Raw genomic sequence first — 21,444 nt, 5'->3', positions numbered from 1 at the left:
TGGCAATTCATAGAGAGAATCCATACGTATACTAGTTTTGAAAATTAGAAAAGACACTGGACTCTTTGTATAGCATAATTTTTTTAGAGTTTGTCACACAGGGCACTATGGCGGAGTGGTTAACGCGATGCCCTGCTATATCACTATGTGTATTAGCCTAGGCATTCCCTTCGGGGGCGTGAGTTCGAATCTCACTGGTGTCGTTTTTTGTTTACTTCTTAGTTTTTTTTACAGGTTACTTACTACTTACTACTACTAACTACTACAGTATTATTATTATTAAGTTAGCAGGAAGTTAAGTTCGTATGTTATCAAAATTTAGTAAATTATTAAACTCACTTATATATTATAAAACTATCGACTATCCAACAACAAGGCACTTTGGCGGAGTGGTTAACGCGATGCCCTGCTATATCCTAAACAGGCTTAGCCTAGGCATTCCCTTCGGGGGCGTGAGTTCGAATCTCACAGGTGTCGTTTTTTTTGGCCCTATCTCCAGGTCATCATCATATTGTTTCGGTGGCAGTAAGTAGCCTACCTACCAACAATCGCCATTGCTAGCTTTTCTATATATACATTGGAGGCTCCTCAACAGACACTGTACATACATAGTCTACTGTCCCGCTGCGAGGAAGGTACTAATCAAGCCATCTTCTCGCTCAACTACATCCTCACAGGGGGAGAGTTTTAGTGACTAACCTATTCTCTCGTTAGGCCTTGGGGGGGAATGTAAAATGCTGAAGTATCTGACATGTAGTTTATTCAGGAGTATTTGCGATGTCGATTTACACATCTATCCCCCTTGTGAAGGCGTCGACATTTGGGGGAGTTAGCTGCCATTTTTCGAACCTAGTCCAGTCTTTTTTGCATGATTGCCTTTCTAAACTCTATCCAAATGTTAGTCGATCTCGCCATCATGATATTGCTGGAAGCACCGAGCACTAGATTAGGGTCACTGCGTTGCTTCGATTTCGCATGAAGGGGACGTTTGACAAGTCCTTATATGTGAAAATCTCCATCTCTATATAGACTTACTCCATCTAGTAAATATATTGCGCCTGAAAGCTATCACTGAGCAGTGCTCTCTATCTCCTCCCACACCCAAGTTTATCGCTTGGACACAAAGAGTAGTGACGAAGTTGTCCTATTCCAAAAAAGTTGAAACTATAAGAAGGATGGAATATCTTGTGGAGCTTTTATGGGAGCTGACCGTGAGCTCGATATCTTTCTGTAGTCTGCTATCTGTAGTATATAGTAGCCTAGACTCAGTGTGTACTAGGATACACGCTTATCTGAGATCCTACGTGGACAGTCAGTGTGCTTCTTATTAAAGTCTATTAGGATATATAAAAAAGCGGTGTCTTCTATCTCGTTCTCATGAATCTCATCTATACCACCCTCTTAGTTGCTTGGTGAGCGGGACCTCAGATCTGGGAGTCTATTTTTATACTGCATAGAGTAATCGTCTATTATATACATTGTTGAGTCACTGGGTAGGGAGCATAAACTCCTACCAAAAGGGGTATGATTGCAGGTCTGCTTAGTTCTTCAATAGATAGTATATCTAGGTCTCTCTTTTATATACTTCTGTTTTTGCTTACGATACGTAATATACATGTTAATAGATCGCGAGCTATATGCTTGTGGATCTACCACAAATACGGAGAATATAACCAGGCTAAAGTATATCTCTCTTTTATTTTAATAGTAGAGGATGAGAGAGAGGAAGCTTGGATAGAAGTTACGAGTCCTTTAGAGACCTCGCTCGGCCTAAAATGAACCCTACGTCTGCCTGAGTCACATATATAGAAAGATCCCACTTCGGATAGTACATAGATATCTAATATAGAGGAGTATATAATTGAGTTCTATTATGAGTAATCTAAATTTAAATTGTCGGTATTATAACTATATTTGTAATTTTTTCCCATCAATTATAAGGAATCAAGATAGAATAATATTAATGATATTTAACCCAAGCCAAGACTAATAGATACCCATATGCTAAGCACATCATGTCATCCGGTGAAGACAACATTTACGTCGTACTTATTTGAGAAGCCGGGCTCTGAGGACATTCCCAACGAAGAAGATCGGTAAAGGTTCAAGATATCCGAAAATGTGACCTGAACGCCACTTACAAAATATAGGTATAACTGGATTTTCATTATTGAGCCCCAGATCAAAGCAACCCACGGGAGGATGATGGTCCTTGTTGTAGAATACTATCCCGTTATCTGGACGCAATCTTGTGTGGTTGACCAAGCAGAATGGCATAGTATTCGATTCAGCCCACGGTGCGCTCCTGTTCTGACGGTCAAAATAGCCGATATCAGGAACCGATCACGGCTCAAGAATCTCGAGGTGTATATATTGACTTGACTGTGCAAGATATACCACCAAAACTTGCCCACTTTGAACATCTAACACAATTTCGAGTAAGTTACGTTAAAGCCAATAGTCAACTGATCACAAAATTAAAAAAACGCCTAAGTTAGAAAATAGCTGAGTGTGAGGTGCAAAAACTGATCATGGGGAATTTCGATAAAAAATACAGCAATATGTCCCCAAAAGTGTCATTTACTCAATCATATCTTTATAAGAATTAATATAGAGGAATATACTAACCAAAGGCACTTTGGCGGAGTGGTTAACGCGATGCCCTGCTATACCCTAATAAGGGTGAGCCTAGGCATTCCCTTCGGGGGCGTGAGTTCGAATCTCACAGGTGTCGCTTTGATTTTTGCTCTCTTTTCTTTATTATTCATTATTATATTATCATCTTGTCTATCCACCCTCCTTCCCTCCATTCACCACAGCCTCAAAATTTGGTTTCGCTCGCCAGTATGAAAAGATACGTGTGTGGGCGGGGGTGAGTAGCGGCTTTAGATGGAATGACTTTGTACGTGATGATGATTGTGTATACTACCTAGGCCAAATGGCGAAAGAACCGCCTGGACAGCAGGAAGGGCCGAACAACGAATGTCTGGCAGAATTAGGTGAACACGGTAACAAACAAGGCTTTTTCCTTATGCCTAAATGATAACTATGAAGAAAAAGCAACGCCACCAGTGAAATACTCACACTCCTCTGCCAAAGTGTCTGATTGGCTGAATGAAGCTCAATCAATAATTTGAAGCTGTAAACAAACGGCCCCGCGCGAGTTACTATGTATTCATTCCCCTGTCAAATACTAAAACCTAACTCTTAACTTCTTCTAGCTGCATACAACATGACCTGCAGACAACAGACAAATAAACAAAAAAAATTCGACACCAGTGAGATTCGAACTCACGCCCCCGAAGGGAATGCCTAGGCTCACCCTTATTAGGGTATAGCAGGGCATCGCGTTAACCACTCCGCCATAGTGCCCTATGACTACTATTTTTGTCGTACCCTGTGGTTAATAGATGAACCTAAAACCTTACGGACTTTTACCTCCCTTCCGACTGCTTATACATAGCAACAGTATAACTAACCTGCTGGACCTACTAGGACTGATAGGTTATATTACTGCCATATATCATACAACAGTGATAGTTATAATTCACTTTGCTTCGAACTTTTTTTAGCATTATTAATATTGAAAAAGCGATATTAAAAGACCTACCTGGCACGAGCCTATTCCTTGGAATACGGTCAAAAGCACCGCAACAGACAATCCCTGATAACTCAAACCTAGATTCAAGACCTCACCAGACAATACAAAGCCCTTGGAGTTTGCATAAGTAATTGATATTGCCCCCACTCTACCTGAACGTAGTCGTAATAAGTCTTCCTTTTTCTTAGATCTCTTATTCTATAAGCTCAGTTGTCAAAAGAAATGCCAAATACTTGAAGATAGTTGACATCTTATGACCTATATAGATACCCAATGTGGCTGTGAATATATATATAGCAGCTGGCAACCATTACAAGGACAGGCCAATTAGGTAACAGAAATGTTATCAGGGCTCACATTAGACCACTACACCAATTAACTATACATACGTAGGGTTTAGACAGCTCTGAACTATCTCATATGTCCCACCAGGAACTTGGACAGTTGGACTCAGAGAAGTAAGCAGTCAGCCAGTTAGGCTAGCAGACTCAACGTAGATACTAATACTGATATAAGGTGCGCTAACATGCTGTTCACGACCTTTGTGGAATAGTAGGTCATGTGATACTGTTACAGAGTTTAGTACTCAGTAACTCTAAATGTATGACATGTCGTACCATCGAAATGGCACTATGGCGGAGTGGTTAACGCGATGCCCTGCTATATCACTATGTGTATTAGCCCAGGCATTCCCTTCGGGGGCGTGAGTTCGAATCTCACTGGTGTCGATTTTTTGCACTCTCGCTTAATTAACATCACTTCAACTGCACAAGAAGATACTTTACTATTACTGCCATCGCCTCAGTGTCATATGAAGCAGTATGGTATTCTCCGCCAGGCCCTTCGCTTCCGCTCAGAAATTCGTGCACCGTCTCAAGGGTTCCTGCCGGGAGACCAGGAAACAGCTTTTTACAAAGATCTCCGACATTGATCGCCTGGAAATTCTTCTGGCGCTTATGAGAGATCTTGTTCTGTATCAACTTATCACACACCCTTCTAAGGTCCGGAGGCGACACTGCATGTCTTGGGCCGTAAACCAAGAGACAGTATCTTCGTATCCTCTGCATCGTGGCCGCACAATGAGATAATCTAGTCCCTAATCTGGAGTGGCGTCTCTCCTTTGGTGTTGGGACCACCATAGCATCTTAGTAAAATATTTACCATCATTTCGTGCTTACCTGATACACACGAGGATATCGCCTTCATAATTCCTCCATGGACAGACCGTAATCATATAGCAGCTTTCCATCCAATTGTCTGATTCCAAGCTGCAGTGGAATGGGTGAAGACTTCCCCTTCAACAATATGAACTCCAAATCAAGAATCCAACTCTTTTCAGGTCTCTCGTATAATATCCTTAATTACTGCAGGAGGTCACGAGTCTTGTCTGTGATAGTGATCTTCCGGTTTTGTGCGTGATAGGCTAGCTGATTTAGTGGCTTACAGGACCCAGGATGGATCATAGTTTATAAGCGCTTCGAAATGGTGACGACAGCAGGAGGATACCTGAGGCATCTGTGGTTCTGGGCAAGTGTAGTACAAACACCTTTTCTTGCCATTTATGAGCTTTAAGTTCTTCTGAGCATTTCTCAATGCCTGCACGAGCGTCTTGCTGAAACCTTTCTGGGATTCGGAAGCTGTTTTGGAATCTTGTTTGAGTGTTTCCTCGATGCACCTAGAGGTGCTTCAGAAATACTCAGGCCTTTAGATAATGGAGACAACACTTCGTCTTCAGAGACTCGGAGAATGAGAGAGAAGTGACTGAGCGAAACGAGCTGAAAAGGCTGTACCACTGGGACGGAGAAATGCACTTCTGGCGCCTTTGTGATAATCGCATCGACAATTGATCCAATATCTGTGTATTTCCCGTGTATCGGAGATAAAGCGTCTTTTCCATTATAGTTTGAAAGTAGATAGGCACAGAAAAGTGTCCATGTTGGGGAGAACCGGCGAGGTCTCCAGGATTGCGAACTCTGGGGTTTTTCTTTTTCTCTTCTTCCTCTAACTGGAAGAGTATCTCGACGCCTTTGATATACAGCACTGGGACCTGCCTAAAATTTTCAAGAATGGGCTCAGACTTCCGGTAGAACTCTTGTGAGCACCTGATTTCAGGCTCTCTTCATCATCCCTTGAACGTTTTCGCTCTCCGCGCTGTAGTATCTGATAATCCATCGTCCAACCTTTGAGCGAGAGTGTGTCTGGGACTACTTCATCCTTGACTGAACCCCTTAGGCAGAGCGACAGAGGTAAAAGAATCTCGACCTTTGTCTTGAGCAGTAGTTTTATGGCCAAATGTGGAGGCGCACCTTTGAGGGGCTCATCGTAGTCGAACCTGATTCGGACCGGAATGGCAGACTCAAGCTAAAGAGAAAGGAAGCGTTAGAAAATTTATTTCAACATAGGGGCTTGTCTATAACATACTTTATCGCTGGCAGTGACAAAATGCTCGCATATAACACAAACACAGGCCCCAGTTCTTTGTAGCACGGTGTGCATCCTCCTGGACCAGGCTGTTGGAGACTATAATCGGGCGCAAGGTGGTATAAAAGAGAGTTAACCTTCTGTACCGCTGGGCTCTTATTTTTTGGGCTATACCCCGACGAACTTTCGAGACATGGGGTAGCACTGGCTATCCCAGAGGCACTACAGGGTTTACATCGGCTGTCAATGCCACAAGTGTAAATGTAGAACAAATAAAAGCAATGAAATAGTTAGAATTTGACGGGTGTGGCAGAGCGGACAATTCTCCCGCCAGTATATCCCCCCACCTGTCACTTCTGGCCCTACCGCCAATGAAACACTTGATATTCGTATTTTTCGACAGTCAAGTAGCCGCTCATAATCTGGAAGAGCATGGACTGATTATATCCAGGCTACAAAGTCCAGACCAATCCCAAGAAGCTTTTCAAAGTTGGAAGAGTACGACCATCTCTCTCTAGCTACAATCTTGCTTCTATCATCTAACTGGATATACAGGTTTTTGTTGCCATTTGGCACGAGGGTATGGGGAATGCCGCGCCTCTGAGAGGAGGCACCAAAAGCCTTGCAAGTGATCATGAACTGATGACAGTGGGAAAGTTCGGCACCAGGATCTACACTGACATCCGCCGCATGGTGGTCTTCAATGAAATGGATCAGTGTGCATGGTGCTTGTAAGTTGGTCGCAGGGCATTCTTATCTGGTAACGTATACTTAATCTACTCCTTAAGCCTGGTGCACACCTACGGCCGCCTGGGAGTCGCCAAAGCGAGTGTGAATCCCTCAAACCATGCAGCCATCTATATGGAAGACCAACAACCCAGGTACGGTCTCAACGAGCCAAAAACGACAAAGGAGACCATTGAGGTGACCCCTGAGCCGTATCAGAGACTACACGCCATGTCTGGATTGGATTTTGGTAAATTTATACAGTCGAACATAACCAAAAAGTTCTTCCAGTTGGGACCATCAGCGAGAAATCCATAGTCAAATTCCACTTATATGCGAAAAGGGAAACCGAACTTGGGTATTATGATGCCTCGAATACGGAGCCTACACGTGGTTCAGTTGCAATGCTTTCTCCTCTTCGTTCTTTTTGTTATTTTTGGCATGATCATTGACTTTCTTGCGAGTCCTTCTTTGATAGCCAATTGTTGACCCTCCACCAAATGTTTGCCATTGTTCTAATGGCATGCTGATATGTGTTCAAGGCAAACTTTATTTGTCTTGATTATTCCCCTCAATACGTTTTCCACTGCCATGCATCACATCCTAGAGGACCTCGGGACATTTAATTCTATTCCTCTGTGGTGCTACACCTCGGGGATTAGTTGATCATGGCCGTATTCAACCATGGCCTAGGAGTGAATCTTTTGTCTCTGTTAATGCATAACTAGCATGGTGATATATTGGTCATACTTTCCTCCATGAGATACTACGAGATTTTTTATGGTTACACCCTTACATGTTGGAACCCACGTTAGTTTGATTATGAGTTTTACCTGTTAACTTGCGAAATTGGCTGAGAAATATATTTCTCTGCCTTGATCTAGTATTATTCCTTCTGTAGCACTAAATAATCTGCTGAGATGACTACTATATCTGGAAAGAGTATGATTCTGCAGTATGTATCGACTGTCATATAACTGGACCAAGGACTAGGACAGCATGTTCAGATATGGAGCAAGGCGACATGACATGGGCAGGCAATGTTTATGATTCCTAAATTGATAACAAGAATAAGGTTCTGTTGCGGTGGGGCCGAAAAGAAAATACTGCCACTCAAAAGTCTCACCGCCCGACAGATTTTCTGAACCCGCCTGATGAGGAAAACTTTCAAGCAGATATCCTCACCACCATCAAAGCCACCCAAACCAAGGACGCTCGAAGGTTCTTGGAATTCCTAAATCGAAACCATGAAGCGGAAGCTCGACGCAAATGATGTTCCCTCTCCGGAGGCCGCAGATAAGAAGGAAAAGAAAGAAAAGAAGGAGGACAACACCGCCGACTTCGAGAGCCTTAACCTGGATCCGCGATTGCGCCAAGCTCTGATTAAAGAGAAATTCACCAAGCCCACACTTGTTCAAGCGAAAGCAATTCCACTGGCACTGGAGGGCAAGGATATTTTGGGTATGTGTTGATCTGAATAGTCATCTGCCGGAGAACACCGGGTGCTGATAAGATGCAGCTCGTGCGAAGACCGGATCTGGCAAGACTGCCGCATATGTACTTCCCATCCTGCAGACCATTCTTCAGAAGAAAACTGTTCGTATACATTTTCTTTTGTTTATATTGAGTACTTAAACATATTCGTACTAATCCTATGCACTGTAGACCGATCCTTCAATAAAAGCGACCACAGGCCTCATCCTTGTCCCTACTCGAGAGCTTGCGGAACAGGTCCAAAATGTCGTTACCACTTTTGCTGCCTTCTGCGGAAAGGATGTGCGCTCGGTGAATCTGACACAAAAGGTTTCGGACGCAGTCCAGCGCACTATGCTGGCTGATTACCCCGATCTGGTTGTTTCGACGCCCGCTCGTGTTGTCACCAATCTCGGCAGCTCCGCTTTGTCCCTGGAGAACTTGACACACCTTGTAATCGATGAGGCGGACCTGGTTCTGTCGTATGGGTACGAGGAGGACATTAATGCTTTGGCCAAGGCTATCCCACGTGGTGTGCAGACTTTCCTCATGAGTGCTACGCTCACTGACGAGGTGGATACCCTGAAGGGTTTGTTCTGTCGGAGCCCTGTAACCTTGAAATTAGAAGACAAGGATGACCAGGGTGCTGGTGTCAGTCAATTTGTGGTCAGGTGAGATTTATGTCAGCCCCATTGGTATTCATGATCCGGTGGCTAACGTTGCCTGCTGCAGATGCGCGGAGGACGAGAAGTTCCTTCTAACTTACGTCATCTTCAAGCTTCAACTGATCAAAGGAAAAGTCATTATCTTCGTGGATGATGTCGACCGTTGTTATCGTGTGAAGCTGTTCCTCGAACAATTCGGAATTAAGAGTTGCGTGCTGAACTCAGAATTGCCTATCAACTCCCGTATACATGTCGTCCAGGAGTTCAACAAGGGTGTCTACGATATCCTCATCGCCGCAGACGAGCAAGAGGTAGTAGGAGCCCGGAAGTCGAAGAAATCGAAAGAAAACGCCAACGAAGCAGGGTCAAGTGACGAGGATGAGGGAGAACCGGAAGAGAAGTCCAAGCGCCGCAAGATATCAGGAAAGGAGAAGGACTACGGAATTTCCCGCGGCATTGACTTCCAAAATGTTGCATGCGTTCTGAACTTCGACCTTCCCTCCACTTCCAAATCCTACACACACCGAATCGGTCGTACCGGAAGAGCAGGCAAGACCGGTATGGCGCTATCATTCGTCGTCCCCAAGGACCAGCACGGAAAGCACAGGCCCACCTCCACCGCAACCTCCAAGCATGATGAGTCCGTTTTAACGAAGATCGTCAAGCGGCAAGGCAAACTCGGTCACGAGGTGAAACCATACCACTTCGAAATGAAGCAGGTCGAAGCCTTCCGGTATCGTATGACCGATGCTCTTCGTGCCGTAACACGACTCGCCGTGCAGGAAGCCCGAGCCAGAGAAATCCGTCAAGAGCTGATCAAGAGCGAGAAGCTCAAGCGCCACTTCGAAGAGAACCCCGAAGAGCTGCGTCAGCTGCGCCACGACGACGAGCTGCGCTCTGCACGCGTCCAACCTCACCTCAAACATATCCCAGAGTATCTGATGCCCTCTAAGGGAAAGAAGGGTCTTTCCAGTGGTGACGTCGGCTTCGTGAGTTTCAGAAAACAAAACGAGAACCGCATCAGGAAAGCAAGAGAGAAGAATCGCGGCAAGGGCAATGGCCGGAAATTTGCCGGAGTGAAGAAGAAGGTCGATCCGTTGAAGACGTTTAATCGGGGCCGGAAGTAAAAAGAATTACGGATAATTATTGTGCTTCGAAGAAAATACCATCATGCTGTTCATTTTACTGTACATACTGGTTTGGGAAATGAAAAAGTTACTTTAAGCATACCAGATGAAGATTCTCTAGCCGTTTTCGATATCTACAGCTATACATGGTATATCTACCAAGAACTGTCATCTGATAGATATAGCTCTGTAGGAGGTATCTAGTACTTATATATGGTGATATCCTAAGAACTGAATCTGAGTTCTCATTGTTCCGAGTTTATGACCTGGTATTTACTAACTGCTCCAACATAGGTTTAAATGCCTCAGGCACTTGCTGTCTATCCATTTCGGAAGTCGGCTTTACGAGCTACGAATTCAGGCATCCGAGCGAGTGACCTGAGAAGGCAGACAGCCCAGGCAAGAAAACTATAACTCATAGAAGTAAGCTGTTGTCAATGGCTCTATTCGAATATATACGTTAAGATAGCCCTACAACGGCATTTACCTCACCGATTTCCCGGGGCGCCATGTACTAATAGTTGAATGTATATACAACCCGGTCTCATCCCATCAAGGGAGAAGACTCAAATACTCCTTCCCGAGTAACCGTCTAAGGACATCCTCTTCCAACCCGTCTAAGCCGAAAGAAAATTGCACCCACTTTCCCTTGCCCGCCTTTCTTGTCCGCTGTACTCGCTGCTGCACTGCTTTCGCAGCTTGCACGGCTTCCCGATATCGTTCCAGCTCCTTCTCGCGACGATACTTAATTCGTTCCACTTCGACGTCCCATGGGAGACCATCGGAATCCGCCGACTGATCAGGAGATGGAGCATGCATAGAGAATGCTAGAGAACGGGGCACAGAAGATGATGATGTGAGAGACGAAGACGCAGCAGCAGATTGTCCAGAAGAAGTGGGAAGAGGCAGTAACTCGCTATCATCAATATGAGGAAGCCATCCTGGACCTAGACGGATAAACTCGATATCTCTCCATGACCCATTCCATTCTGGCCCGGCGACGTACGCCTCGCCATCTGGTCCAACGCCATCCCAGTTCAGTGCTGGGACCCAGTCGCCGCAGCCTTCTAGATCTAGCCATTTCAGACAGTAAGATGCGCGGGAGAGTCTCCGCAGGATACCGGCTGCTTCGGCCCAGTTGTTCTCGAATGAAGAGTATGCGTCTGTGCCGCCGTAGGCGAAGGTTAAGGATCTTTGTGTTGGGTGTCGTACGCGGGCGTTAACGGCGTTCGGTGTAACTGTCGGGACGGGCCAATGTGCCAACGATAGGTGGGTTATGGTTGAAAGGCGGGAGAGGAGGTTGATGAGTGAGTTCCAGTTAGTAGCAGATGGAATTGGATGCGCTAGTGAGAGAAAACGGAGATTCTCAAAGCGGAGTCCTTGAGTCAGAGTTTTAGGGAGAAGAGTATTCCCAGCGACGGCAGGATCATCATCCTCGCTCAATTTATCCTCCCAGGACGCTGGGACGGGCTCTTTCATAGTATGTTGCACAGTACTGGGTTTCGCGGGCACGATTAACTCGCTGGAAAGCTGTTTCCAGGTCATCCAGCGCCCTACCGCACCGCCTAGGTCCAAGCGGCTTATCTCCAAATCACTGTCCTGCGATATATCGTCTTCTTCAGGCCGATGTTTCTCAATCAGCGGTCTTAGACCATGCATCATACCCCGCAACGGCTGGTCTCTCGCGTGGATGGCGACATAGCTAAGCAGCAGCACTTTGATATGACTAGGTAGGAGTGCAAGGAACTGCCCGTCGTATTCAAGATGCCAAGCCCAATGTGAAGCCATAGATTTGAGCAGCATATGTAGCAGGGAGGTTCTCCGGGGAAACGTCGTACCTGGGAGACGATCGAGGCGATATATGATTCTCTCGGCCTCCGCTGCACCAGCTTCCAGGCCAGTTTCCTCTGAATTCTCCGATGAATAGTTTCCAAGCAGCCAACTCTCAGGTGGCGGTGGCCCAGCGGTCCTTCTCACCCGTCGCCCACCAACTCCGGCGCGGCGGGCATCCGGGCGAGGGCGGGGAGGCGGCGTTTCGGGGAGCTCTAGTAGGTTACGAAGCGATGGATGGACGGATCGCGGCGCAACTGTCCTGAAAGGAGCTCTGGCGCCATCTTCGGAAGGAGAGCTGGACACCTGGGTACGGCGGAGATGGTTGATCAGGTCGTTGACGGATGGCTGTTCAGTTGACGACCGGAAACGATCATCTCGGAGGCCAGAGGAAGCTAGAGTATGGTGAGCGGTGCTAGCCGGTTTGGTGAAAGTAGACCTATGATGCTTTTTGGGCATCGAGGAAAGTGTAAGGGTGGTGGATAGAGGGGAAGTTGGAAATGACGCCGAGGTGCGGGAAGGTGGAAGCTTTAAATCTTATCGATAAATCTGATAAATCCGCCCCCACTGAGTCACTGACATCGAGTCACTCGTAAGGTAGAATTAGTCTGGGTCAAGTCTTCTTCTAGTTTGATGGTTTACACTTCTGGCTGTCTTTCTGCCTATTATACATTGGTATATGAAGGTCTTCATATATCACGAACCCAGGATTCATCATCCATCTTTCCTTCACGTTTCGGCCCTTCTTGGATCCAGGTCTCTACCAAACCTTCCTTTGGATCTTCATCGGGCAACCCCCTCGAGCGTCTTACGTCTAACACAAGGTCCCTAACTTTCTTGGTGACCTCTTTGCGCAGCTCAACTGCTTCCTTTCCGTTAAGAAGCTCGTCGCTCAACACTCCCATGGGGAGGTCGCGAGTCTCCGGAGCTTTTGCTTCTGCCTTGGCCTTCAAATCCCGCCATCGCCGCCTCATATCTCCAAACACTGCGTCAGTATCAACCTTCTGTCCGAAAGTGACACTAACGTCCTTCCCGGGTCGTGGGAGGAACCGTGGAAACTCGCGGCTCTCATGCATGACCTGGTCAAACCCTTCAATCCACATAGGAACGACGTCAGGGCATTCATTTGTTTCTAGAATCAGTCGAGCAACGCCCCATTTGAAATAGCGCATTGTTTTGTTCGGTGCCTGGTGGATTTTGCCTTCCGGGAAAATATGGACCCAGGAGTAGGAGTTGCAAGAGAATGCGGATGGAGCCAGATGTGAATCCTCTCCGTTAGTGGTGTAGGCCATGGGAAGGTCGGAAAAGGGGTCGACGCAGACGTTCTGTCGACTCCAATACTGTCGCTCGGGACGGGCATTGTGTGCGTTAACGGGGAAGGGTCCTTTCGATAACAATCGGATCGCCTGGGTTACGGCTGGTTGTGCAACACCACCGTAGGGTGAGTGTGCGAGTCGATGGGTGGGCAGAACCTGACCCATGGTGAAGAACAGGGATAAGGGCCTTTCAGTCCCTCGTTGTTAGCCGGCTGTTCGTTGCGGTAGGTCGAAAACAGGAGTCATACCTGCCCTGAAAGCAGATGTCATGACTGCCAAATCCCCATCTTTTATTCCAGTTCGAGAAGCCAAAATTGTATCGCAATGGTAGGAAACCCCACATGATCGGATCATCCATACTGCTCGTTAGCGACCACGGTCAGTGTACTCTTCTTTGTCGCGAGTAATCAGGTCGCCTCGGCCATTCTGAGGCGCATCGTACGTACGTACACGCTGATATGGTTGGAAACTATCGTAAAAAACGGGAGGTTAGCCATCGCACGTCAAATCATTATTGGAAAGACAATAAACAGCAGGAACAATACCTGTGAGTAGGCCCTTCGTTCTCTTGGACGGATCACTTCGAGAGTCGAGCAACTCCAAGAACGAGTCGAGGCCGTTTACCTCGGGTCGACTAAGCGTATACAAAAATGAGCGACATAGCGCAGCGACTCCAAATATTGTCGCAGAGGACATGACCCTCCAGGGTAAGGAGGGACATTCTCCTGTTGCACCGGAATCCCTATCGCCCGACATCATGAAGTTATTGAAGCTCCATGAAACTGTTGGGACGCTTCGAGCCTGGCGGGGAAGAAGGACGGAAGGAAAAGAAATCAGGGACGGGGTAAAAAAGAGGGCCCCGGATCATCGGCGTGTCAGCAATTGGCATCTTAATTGGTTTTTTTATTTTTATTTTAATCCGCGGAGGTCGGAGGACGCACGGACCACGTGAACCTGACCTCAGAACGGGATTTTCGCCCGAGACTACACCTTTAAACACTTGCCCTTTGTTATCGCAACCCCATATTCTGTGGCACACAAGATGTTCAAGGCGTCGTCTCCTCTCTTTTCTGGTCTTCTGTGGTAGGTATTTTGGTTAACTCTTTTTAAACTCTTCGAATCTCGCGCAATTGCCCCTTCCCGAACGTTCTTCGTCAACAAGTCCAGAGTGAATTCTAACCATCTCTTCTTATTCCGAAACAGGAAGATCCCATGGCGAATCTCGCAGCCCCAGAAGGCTCGCCAGAGGAAGCGCCTTCGCTCCGTCGATCGCGTGGTAGACACCATCAGCGCCGCCCTTGCACGTAATGGACAGAAGGCACGATCCGTCGACCGGTGGTATCGGGAAATGCCTCGCGAGGAGGAGATGCTGCCCAAGGATAAATACACTCTCTTCGACAAGAAGGAAAAGACATACCGCAAAGGCATTCACAGTACGTTGCCCCTTATCGTCCGTCTTTTGCAATCCCTCTCCACGAATGTCACGTTACTGGCCTGGGATGTGCGGACGAAAACCAGAATAGAATGGGAAGCTGGATGTTGGAATATGTGAGTCTGTAGCTGATATTTTATGTGACAGAGCTGCCGAAATGGACACGAGTCAGCCAGCGCGTGAACCCTCCCGGTTTCTAAACAGTTGCTTGGTGTACTATCTCGAAGCACTTCGATGCGAACGCTGCCACCAGGCTTTCGGGGCCGAACCTTGCGAGTAAATACTGGGATTCATATTGTACGATACACTTTGGCGCTTATTGGCCATGTTTTCTCATGGGAGAGCGTCTTAAACTAGAAAACGGATACATGAGGGATTACCGGAGTTTTGGCAACTGGGCAAATCACACCATGACTGTGTTGAATTTCCTTGTTTAGTTACAATCATAGTTACTTTTAGTCTCGAGCGCATGTACAATTACTTGGTTTGTTTCCACGAGATTACCCGTGAACCCGCCATATAGTAACGAGTGGACGCCGCAGTGAGCTGAAATGACATGCAAAAGGGCGAACATGACCCGATGGAAGATTTTAGTAAGAATATGGCAGGAGAAAAGACGAGCATCGTTACCTGCGTGGTAAATTTGTCTTATCCAGTTAGCGAACCACCTAGGTTTTCCACGCAACTGCTGCCCCCAAGGCTGCCATTGAAGGAATCACTGGCTCAGGTCTGCTGCTTCTGTCGCCGATACCATGCTGTTTGGCAGAACCGAGAAATATCGACTGCGGTTTGCTTTGCTCTAGTTCTGTTGGCTCTACCTTCGTGAATTGCCTTGCGGATTCGATATCCACGGCAGATGTTTTGCCAATCATCTAATCTTTCTTGCCAGCCTGTCCCCCCTTCATAGTATGTGGCATTTTGTCTGGCAGACAGTTGATGTCCTTGTGGTGGCTTTCGGATTAACCAACAGGCTGGATCGATATATCCATCCGGAGGGTTATCGGCCGAGTCGTCATATAATTCAACTCGTTTGACAAAGTCTCTCAGCCCCGATGCTTTTCTGATTTGATTGACAAATATTCTCCATGATTCTATCCGCGGCGTGTTGGCAACTCCACGGGCCACTCTAGGATACTTGCGTTTAGGACGCCGAGGCGTTGGCGAAGGTGTTTTGAATCTGCGATCCCCGAACTGCCGCTTTACATCGATAGGCGCACGCGATGCAGGGTCATAAACGATCCAAGTGCGAATATTAAGCCAATGGTTGGGCAGTAGGGGAAAGTGAAACGGTTTTCGACCTGGCATAAGCTGGTAAGAGAGCCATCCAAGTTTTCGGTCCAAGCTGTCTATCAGCCTTATCTCCCAGTTGCTCAAATGCCTCAATGGGATAGTGATTTGTGCGAACGTTGTCCCATGCAGGTTGGCGTTCTTCTTGCCCTGGGGTCTTCCTTCTTTACCACTTCCTTGGGACGGTATGGACTCTCGTAGCCGCGTAGATGGAAGTTGATATTGAACAAACTGAACCTGGTTTCGATGCATATCAACGGGAAGAGCAGTCTGAATTTGACATTGATCTTGCCTGTACAACGTTGCTGCCGGTTTTCGGGCTCTAGCAATGGTGGGTTTTGATTGATAGCTTGCCACCCTAGCTCTTTTTAGACAACCTTTCTGAGTGCCGGAGATACTGCGGCCAATCGAACCACTCAATGAGCTCCAAACTGTGGTACGCCTGTCTCTATTTATCATCCTTGCTAGAGTCGTTTGATGGGACGAGAACCCGGTCAGCAACTCGGACCTGGGACTCCCTGGAGGAACTGGAAATCGATGCGTGCTATATCTTCCACACTCCGGGACATTCAATGCCATCCGGGCAGACCAAATTTGGTATTTGCGTGAATATCGTAATGCCCGAAGGTTTCTTGATTTTCGGTGATGGTCAGTTGGTCTCTGCAAGTTCGAGGAAGCTTCAGAGCGTTTTCTCACTCCCCGAAAGGTAATCTTCAGATCTGATAGACAAGGAAGGGAGTAGTTTCGTTTTGCCAAAGGATCATTATTTGAAATATAGAAAATGAGGTCTTTTCTTGTAAGGACGCAAGCGGACTGATCTAAGGAGAGGAACCTTTTATGGTTGAGCGAGCGCGCCGAAGTTTTGTCTGCTTGAATTGTACAGTAGTTCAGAATCATTGTGGGTTGTTTTCCTCGGGTCGCAGGGCCTACAGATGGAAGATCATCTCTGAACAACTCCTTTGCAGAGGAGACATTCCTGCGCTGTCTCCTTCTCGGTAGTTTATATCTTTCAGCACGAGTGTTGGACACATTCTCGAATCGGAGAACTCCAGTCATCTTCGGGGAGGAGTATGACTCGCCGCCTTTGCCTGTGCTTCGGGTGTATCCGTAAGGGGTGTGGATAGTATTTGCTGTTGTAAGTTTACATTTTCTGAGATGCGTCGGTAAACTTTGACGGCGCATTGAGTCCTGCTTGCATGCTTCCAGCTCCTTTTGATCAGAACTCCACCAAATCGAACAATAACTGTTCTTCGCTGAATTCCATGTCGTCCATTGTCGAGCCTTTGCGAAACACCTTTGCATTATGGATCTATCGGGCTTTTTTCGTTGGAGCGGAACCCATCCGTACCAGGTTTTTGTGTAGCGACGCGCAGGGCTGTTTCCTCCCCCAATGACCTTTTCCTTGGTGAAGCGACGGAAGAATTTCCCTAGCTTCCAGACTAGAACGGAGACAACAAATATGCAGAATGTCCCAGTGAAGAGCTCGAGAACAGCTTTAAGAGTAATGGTCTTTGGGCCTGATATAGGCATGGGAGGTGCGCCTCTAATTGGTGGGTAATAGCCAGGTAGCGTATGAGAGAGTCGGGGAAGGACCGGCGCCATCGGAGGGGTTTCCAATGATCATCCTGATAACAATATGGGAATAGAGCTGAAACTGCTGTGGGATTTGTTAAGGAAGGACAATAGAGTCGTGAGAAGCATGTGTGAGTTGTAAGAGGAAGGCATGACTGAAGCTGGCTGCTTCACTTTAGTACTTTCTTCGAGATTCTTCAAGGTGGAAATAATAACTAAATTATGGATGATCTCACCCCCAGAGTTCAGATCCAATCATCGTTACATCCTTCAAATTGTATCCGTAGTAATAGTCATATATAGCCATAGCGATGGCTACACTATCAGAGTGTTTGCCAGCAGAACGTGGCTCCTTTTTGTTCTGGCTACTATTTCTAGTAAGTATAAGCTAATGCCCATCAACAGGGGCGTGTATGCTTTGACTAGCTGAACTTTACAAGTGACAGTGATTCTTCCTGTGAAAGCTTGCTACAATATATACCTCTACCCCTTAAGCAAGTATCCAGCATCGAAATATATTTTTAAAGATACTAACGTTGAGCAGGGGATGAGTATGAACGAGGTTAATTACTACCGGAGGGAGTGAAACAACAGCTACTCTCCAGACAGGATGTACATCGTATCTCTTCAATTATCCCATAGTATACAAGAAATTGCCCGGGAGCTACGTGAGTTATACCTGTTGTGTAATGCCTACGTCTAGCATGATAATTGAGTTGGTTGGGATAGCCTTACCTATCACTTGGTTCTCGCAAAACTATGTTGGAATTTTTATGTGGCCCTGGGTCAAACGGTACAATTTCTTTCACCCTCCGTGTACAAGACTCATTGATGGCGAAGTTGGCTCCCATCCGTCGATAGATGTTACAGTCTGCTGACCAGACAGACTCATTATTCCAAATGAGAGATTTACGAGTTTTGGAAACGTGGAATCAGCCTCAGTTTGCCATCAGGGACGACACACTCCCACCTGAATTTTTTGCACAACTCACACTTATTGGGCCAGACAGATTCCACCTGCTAGATGTATTGCATCATTTCTGGAAAAGCCAGCGAAAGGGGACACTAGGATGGCGAATTCGCTTAGGTCTTTGTATGTTTTAGGATCGGTAATAGTTCCTTTAATATTATTTTTCAGCTTCATCGTGTCACTTTCAAGATATCCAAGTGGCCAATAGAGCTCTTTTCTAGCAAAAGTGAAGTTGTGCTTGGATCTGCGACAACAGGCTCCGTCCATGATTCAGCTTCACAAAGAAAATTTCCATCGGAACAACCCTATAGAACGCCAACTATAGATAGGATACGTGTCCGCGTTCCGCCACTGCTTCCGATTTTTTCAGTCTGCACTGTCATTTCTGGAAAAATGTAAACATTCGCCTTCCGTTCTCTAATCCCAGGCAGAAAAATAAAAATCCCTGTCTATAGGTGTCTAAATTAGCCTAAACTACAAACGCAAATCGCCCATTCATCCAATCAGCTCGCTTGGTAGCCTTTTTACCTATCGCATTGTTTACCAACGCGATGGTTCATCACAAACAACAAATACTAATGTCAACGCCACATTTCCTTGTTTTGTCTTTGTCAATTTTGTTGCTTTTTTTCGTGAAGTTTGGTTTGAGATCTGATCCAGGAATTCTGGCGGATTTTCAACGTCAATGTCTTACTCCCAAGGTAGTATAATAGATTACTTGGATTCAGTAGCCACCACTAGAGAATTAAATCAAGGAAATGCGTCAGTTAATGCTGTGCGGTTGTAAACTACTGGAGAGTTTAGAAAAAACAGGTTCAACAATATAAGTAGCGAAATCCTTTGCACGGACTAAGTGGGTCTGCGTGGACTATACAGTGGGGGTCCAAAAGTATGTGACCCCCTATACATAAAGGTACCTAGCTTCTCATACCAGGAAGATAGAGCCACTGGGTACCTTTGTGTATAGGGGACACATGCTTTTGGACCCCACTGTATGTGGTGATGGAGATCTATCCTTTGTCACGTGAGAAAAACAGGTATTGTATCAGCTCCGCGACACCTCCGTTCTTCTTTGTCACATAGTAGTAAGCGATCGGCTTGTTGCCACCTGCGTACGCGCGGTTGGGGGCGGGTGTAACGTTTACAGTTAGGAGCATATCGAGATAGCACCTGCATAAGATCTAGTTTGCCGATCATGGATCTATAGGTATTATTTGGATAAATCGCTGTTTACCAAGGATGAATGGCTAGTCACGCCATCAGAGGTTCAACTACCGGCAGAAACCGCGAAAAAGAAAAAAAGAAAAAAAAAGACGAAGAAGGAGAAAAATTAAGAAAAAGCGTAGCGGCCTAGCAATGAAAGGAGGCGACCGAATCTCGGTGTCACACTGAGTATGGCAACAGAGAAGCAGAAGGGTGAAAATGGAAGATTGGGTAGCATCTAGGATTCTAGATGGGGAGGCCTCAGCGGCATTGGAGACATAATTGACCAAGTAAGGGTTCGCATAGATCGATCCAGATGCTAGCGCTGGACAAGATGAATTCCAACCAATTTCTCACCGACAAGCAGGTGGTTATGCTGAGTGGACTGATTCAGCAAGGAGTGACGGTGTTGGTGATGAGATGGTAAATCTCGATAGTTCACCGCCACAGAATGAACGTTGATCAATAGTCTAAGCCACCTGTGGCTAGTGGGTCACGGCCCAATCAGATGAGAGAGTTCTCGCATAGTTGAGGGCCGATTCAACAAGCAAATTCTGATGGATCTTGCATGGCCCTGCAGGCAGACGCAAAATACGGTCCGAAAGTCGGTACACACAAAAAGCAATGATCTCTGTGTCGGCCAGATGTTCCGCTAAACTGGGGACCAAGGACCGCCAACCGGGTAACACAGAGTCACAAGCTTGAGACTGATCTGCAGCCTATGCCTTACTTTTGACCCCTGTCTTGACATGCTGACAGTCTTGGCCCGAATTACAGAAGCTATGCATTCGATCATGGTGCTAGGTGAGAGTAACTGAAGAGGCTACTGGACCCGTTATACCTCTTCTCACCCTGCCTTCTTATGCTTATGCGCCATACTGATCACTCAGTATTTCACTTTAGCTGATTACCATACTTGTTCATTTGTTTCCTTCAATATCAATTATAGTACGATTGCTGGTGGCTCCTTTTACTCAATTACCAGGTTATGTAACCGGTAAAAATTAGCGTAGGAGCTTCTTGGTCTTGACTCTTGAGCAATGTAGCCATGCCGGTAATCACGGCAAAGAAAATAAGGAAGGACCCTGTCTAGACTTTCTGTAGATCAGACAGCAAATCGATGATTGGTCGATCTACACAAGAAAGGGTGAAGGACCTGCAGCCACAAAGAACCTCGTGGGGACCCACCGATTGTTGGCGTACTCAGATCCACGGATCTCAAAAATGGGGGATGCTATGAAGATCCGATCAGTCAAGGCAGCAGTCAATGGTAGCTTTGTAGCTTTGCAATCCAACCCTACAGAGTTTTGGCTTATGGAGTAGAGCCAATGTTTTTTTTCCGGCTGCCTGGTCCGTAGAGTTCATATAGTTCATGAGGCTGAGGTGGAGATCCTTCGGCATTGACAGTGTGGCTCGTTTCCCATACTAACCTAGACGGGTAGGGGTGTGGCGAAGTTGTTGAGGCGTCCATCGGACCCACTTTCATTGTTCCTCTTTCAGTAGTCTCACTTTCATCTCCGTAGCTCACATGCTCCATTCTAACCCTCCTCCTTCATAAATGAAGAAATTGTACTGGTCGCATCCCATCACTTCCGTTCCAGACCCTTCGCTTCCATTCTGTGGGTACTGCCTTGGAAACTTCATCCACTCTAAGAGAAAGCATCCATTGGGCCGGGATCCATATCTGCAGTGATAATCATGTTTTTTTCTAGTACACGAAGACAATAGGCCTGCATATCAGCCGCTTCACAGGCTCTACTCGCCCACTAACCCACCTATAGCGAGACGGCACACTCGCCTCTTAGACTACAGCTCCAACAA

At 46.4% G+C, this 21,444-nt stretch overlaps 4 protein-coding genes and 5 non-coding genes across 9 annotated transcripts; 6 read left to right on the top strand and 3 right to left on the bottom strand.

The window, feature by feature from the left end:
- Positions 1–101: 101 nt before the first annotated feature.
- BDV27DRAFT_t148 lies at positions 102–203 on the top strand. The gene has a single exon. It is a non-coding gene; the product is annotated as a tRNA-Ser (tRNA).
- Positions 204–375: 172 nt separating this feature from the next.
- Positions 376–477, top strand: BDV27DRAFT_t149. The gene has a single exon. It is a non-coding gene; the product is annotated as a tRNA-Ser (tRNA).
- A 2,155-nt stretch (positions 478–2,632) lies between these two features.
- Positions 2,633–2,734, top strand: BDV27DRAFT_t150. Its single transcript has one exon. It is a non-coding gene; the product is annotated as a tRNA-Ser (tRNA).
- Positions 2,735–3,270: 536 nt separating this feature from the next.
- Positions 3,271–3,372, bottom strand: BDV27DRAFT_t147. Its single transcript has one exon. It is a non-coding gene; the product is annotated as a tRNA-Ser (tRNA).
- An 855-nt stretch (positions 3,373–4,227) lies between these two features.
- BDV27DRAFT_t151 lies at positions 4,228–4,329 on the top strand. Its single transcript has one exon. It is a non-coding gene; the product is annotated as a tRNA-Ser (tRNA).
- Positions 4,330–6,393: 2,064 nt separating this feature from the next.
- BDV27DRAFT_159687 (uncharacterized protein) lies at positions 6,394–7,066 on the top strand (the record flags this gene model as incomplete). The annotated part of the gene is made up of 4 exons (XM_032072907.1): positions 6,394–6,424; positions 6,474–6,520; positions 6,578–6,753; positions 6,811–7,066. The coding sequence occupies 4 exons, from the start codon at positions 6,394–6,396 to the stop codon at positions 7,064–7,066; spliced, it is 510 nt and encodes a 169-aa protein (XP_031925622.1).
- Positions 7,067–7,913: 847 nt separating this feature from the next.
- Positions 7,914–10,111, top strand: dbp9 (ATP-dependent DNA/RNA helicase). Its single transcript, XM_032075434.1, has 4 exons — positions 7,914–8,209; positions 8,268–8,344; positions 8,414–8,892; positions 8,954–10,111. The coding sequence occupies exons 1-4, from the start codon at positions 7,996–7,998 to the stop codon at positions 10,011–10,013; spliced, it is 1,830 nt and encodes a 609-aa protein (XP_031925621.1). The 5' UTR covers positions 7,914–7,995; the 3' UTR covers positions 10,014–10,111.
- A 361-nt stretch (positions 10,112–10,472) lies between these two features.
- BDV27DRAFT_166111 (uncharacterized protein) lies at positions 10,473–14,918 on the bottom strand (the record flags this gene model as incomplete). The annotated part of the gene is made up of 6 exons (XM_032074110.1): positions 10,473–12,371; positions 12,548–13,346; positions 13,408–13,518; positions 13,610–13,628; positions 13,705–13,901; positions 14,893–14,918. The coding sequence occupies 6 exons, from the start codon at positions 14,916–14,918 to the stop codon at positions 10,566–10,568; spliced, it is 2,958 nt and encodes a 985-aa protein (XP_031925620.1). The 3' UTR covers positions 10,473–10,565.
- Positions 14,919–15,314: 396 nt separating this feature from the next.
- Positions 15,315–17,408, bottom strand: BDV27DRAFT_166110 (uncharacterized protein; the record flags this gene model as incomplete). Its single annotated transcript, XM_032074109.1, has 5 exons — positions 15,315–16,054; positions 16,394–16,405; positions 16,436–16,538; positions 16,575–16,966; positions 17,024–17,408. 5 exons carry the CDS (start codon positions 17,406–17,408, stop codon positions 15,315–15,317), a joined length of 1,632 nt encoding a protein of 543 aa, XP_031925619.1.
- Positions 17,409–21,444: the final 4,036 nt, after the last annotated feature.

Source organism: Aspergillus caelatus (assembly GCF_009193585.1).
Source record: "Aspergillus caelatus strain CBS 763.97 unplaced genomic scaffold BDV27scaffold_139, whole genome shotgun sequence".
NCBI classification, from domain to species: Eukaryota; Fungi; Ascomycota; class Eurotiomycetes; order Eurotiales; family Aspergillaceae; genus Aspergillus; species Aspergillus caelatus.
This window is presented reverse-complemented; position numbering and strand designations above follow the sequence as displayed.

Excerpts from the sequence above, each read along its gene's own strand:
- dbp9 (XM_032075434.1), top strand. The coding sequence starts at position 7,996 with ATGAAGCGGAAGCTCGACGCAAATGATGTTCCCTCTCCGGAGGCCGCA. Across the intron at positions 8,345-8,413 it reads CCATTCTTCAGAAGAAAACT|ACCGATCCTTCAATAAAAGC; the intron begins GTTCGTATACAT and ends TATGCACTGTAG. Across the intron at positions 8,893-8,953 it reads GTCAGTCAATTTGTGGTCAG|ATGCGCGGAGGACGAGAAGT; the intron begins GTGAGATTTATG and ends TGCCTGCTGCAG.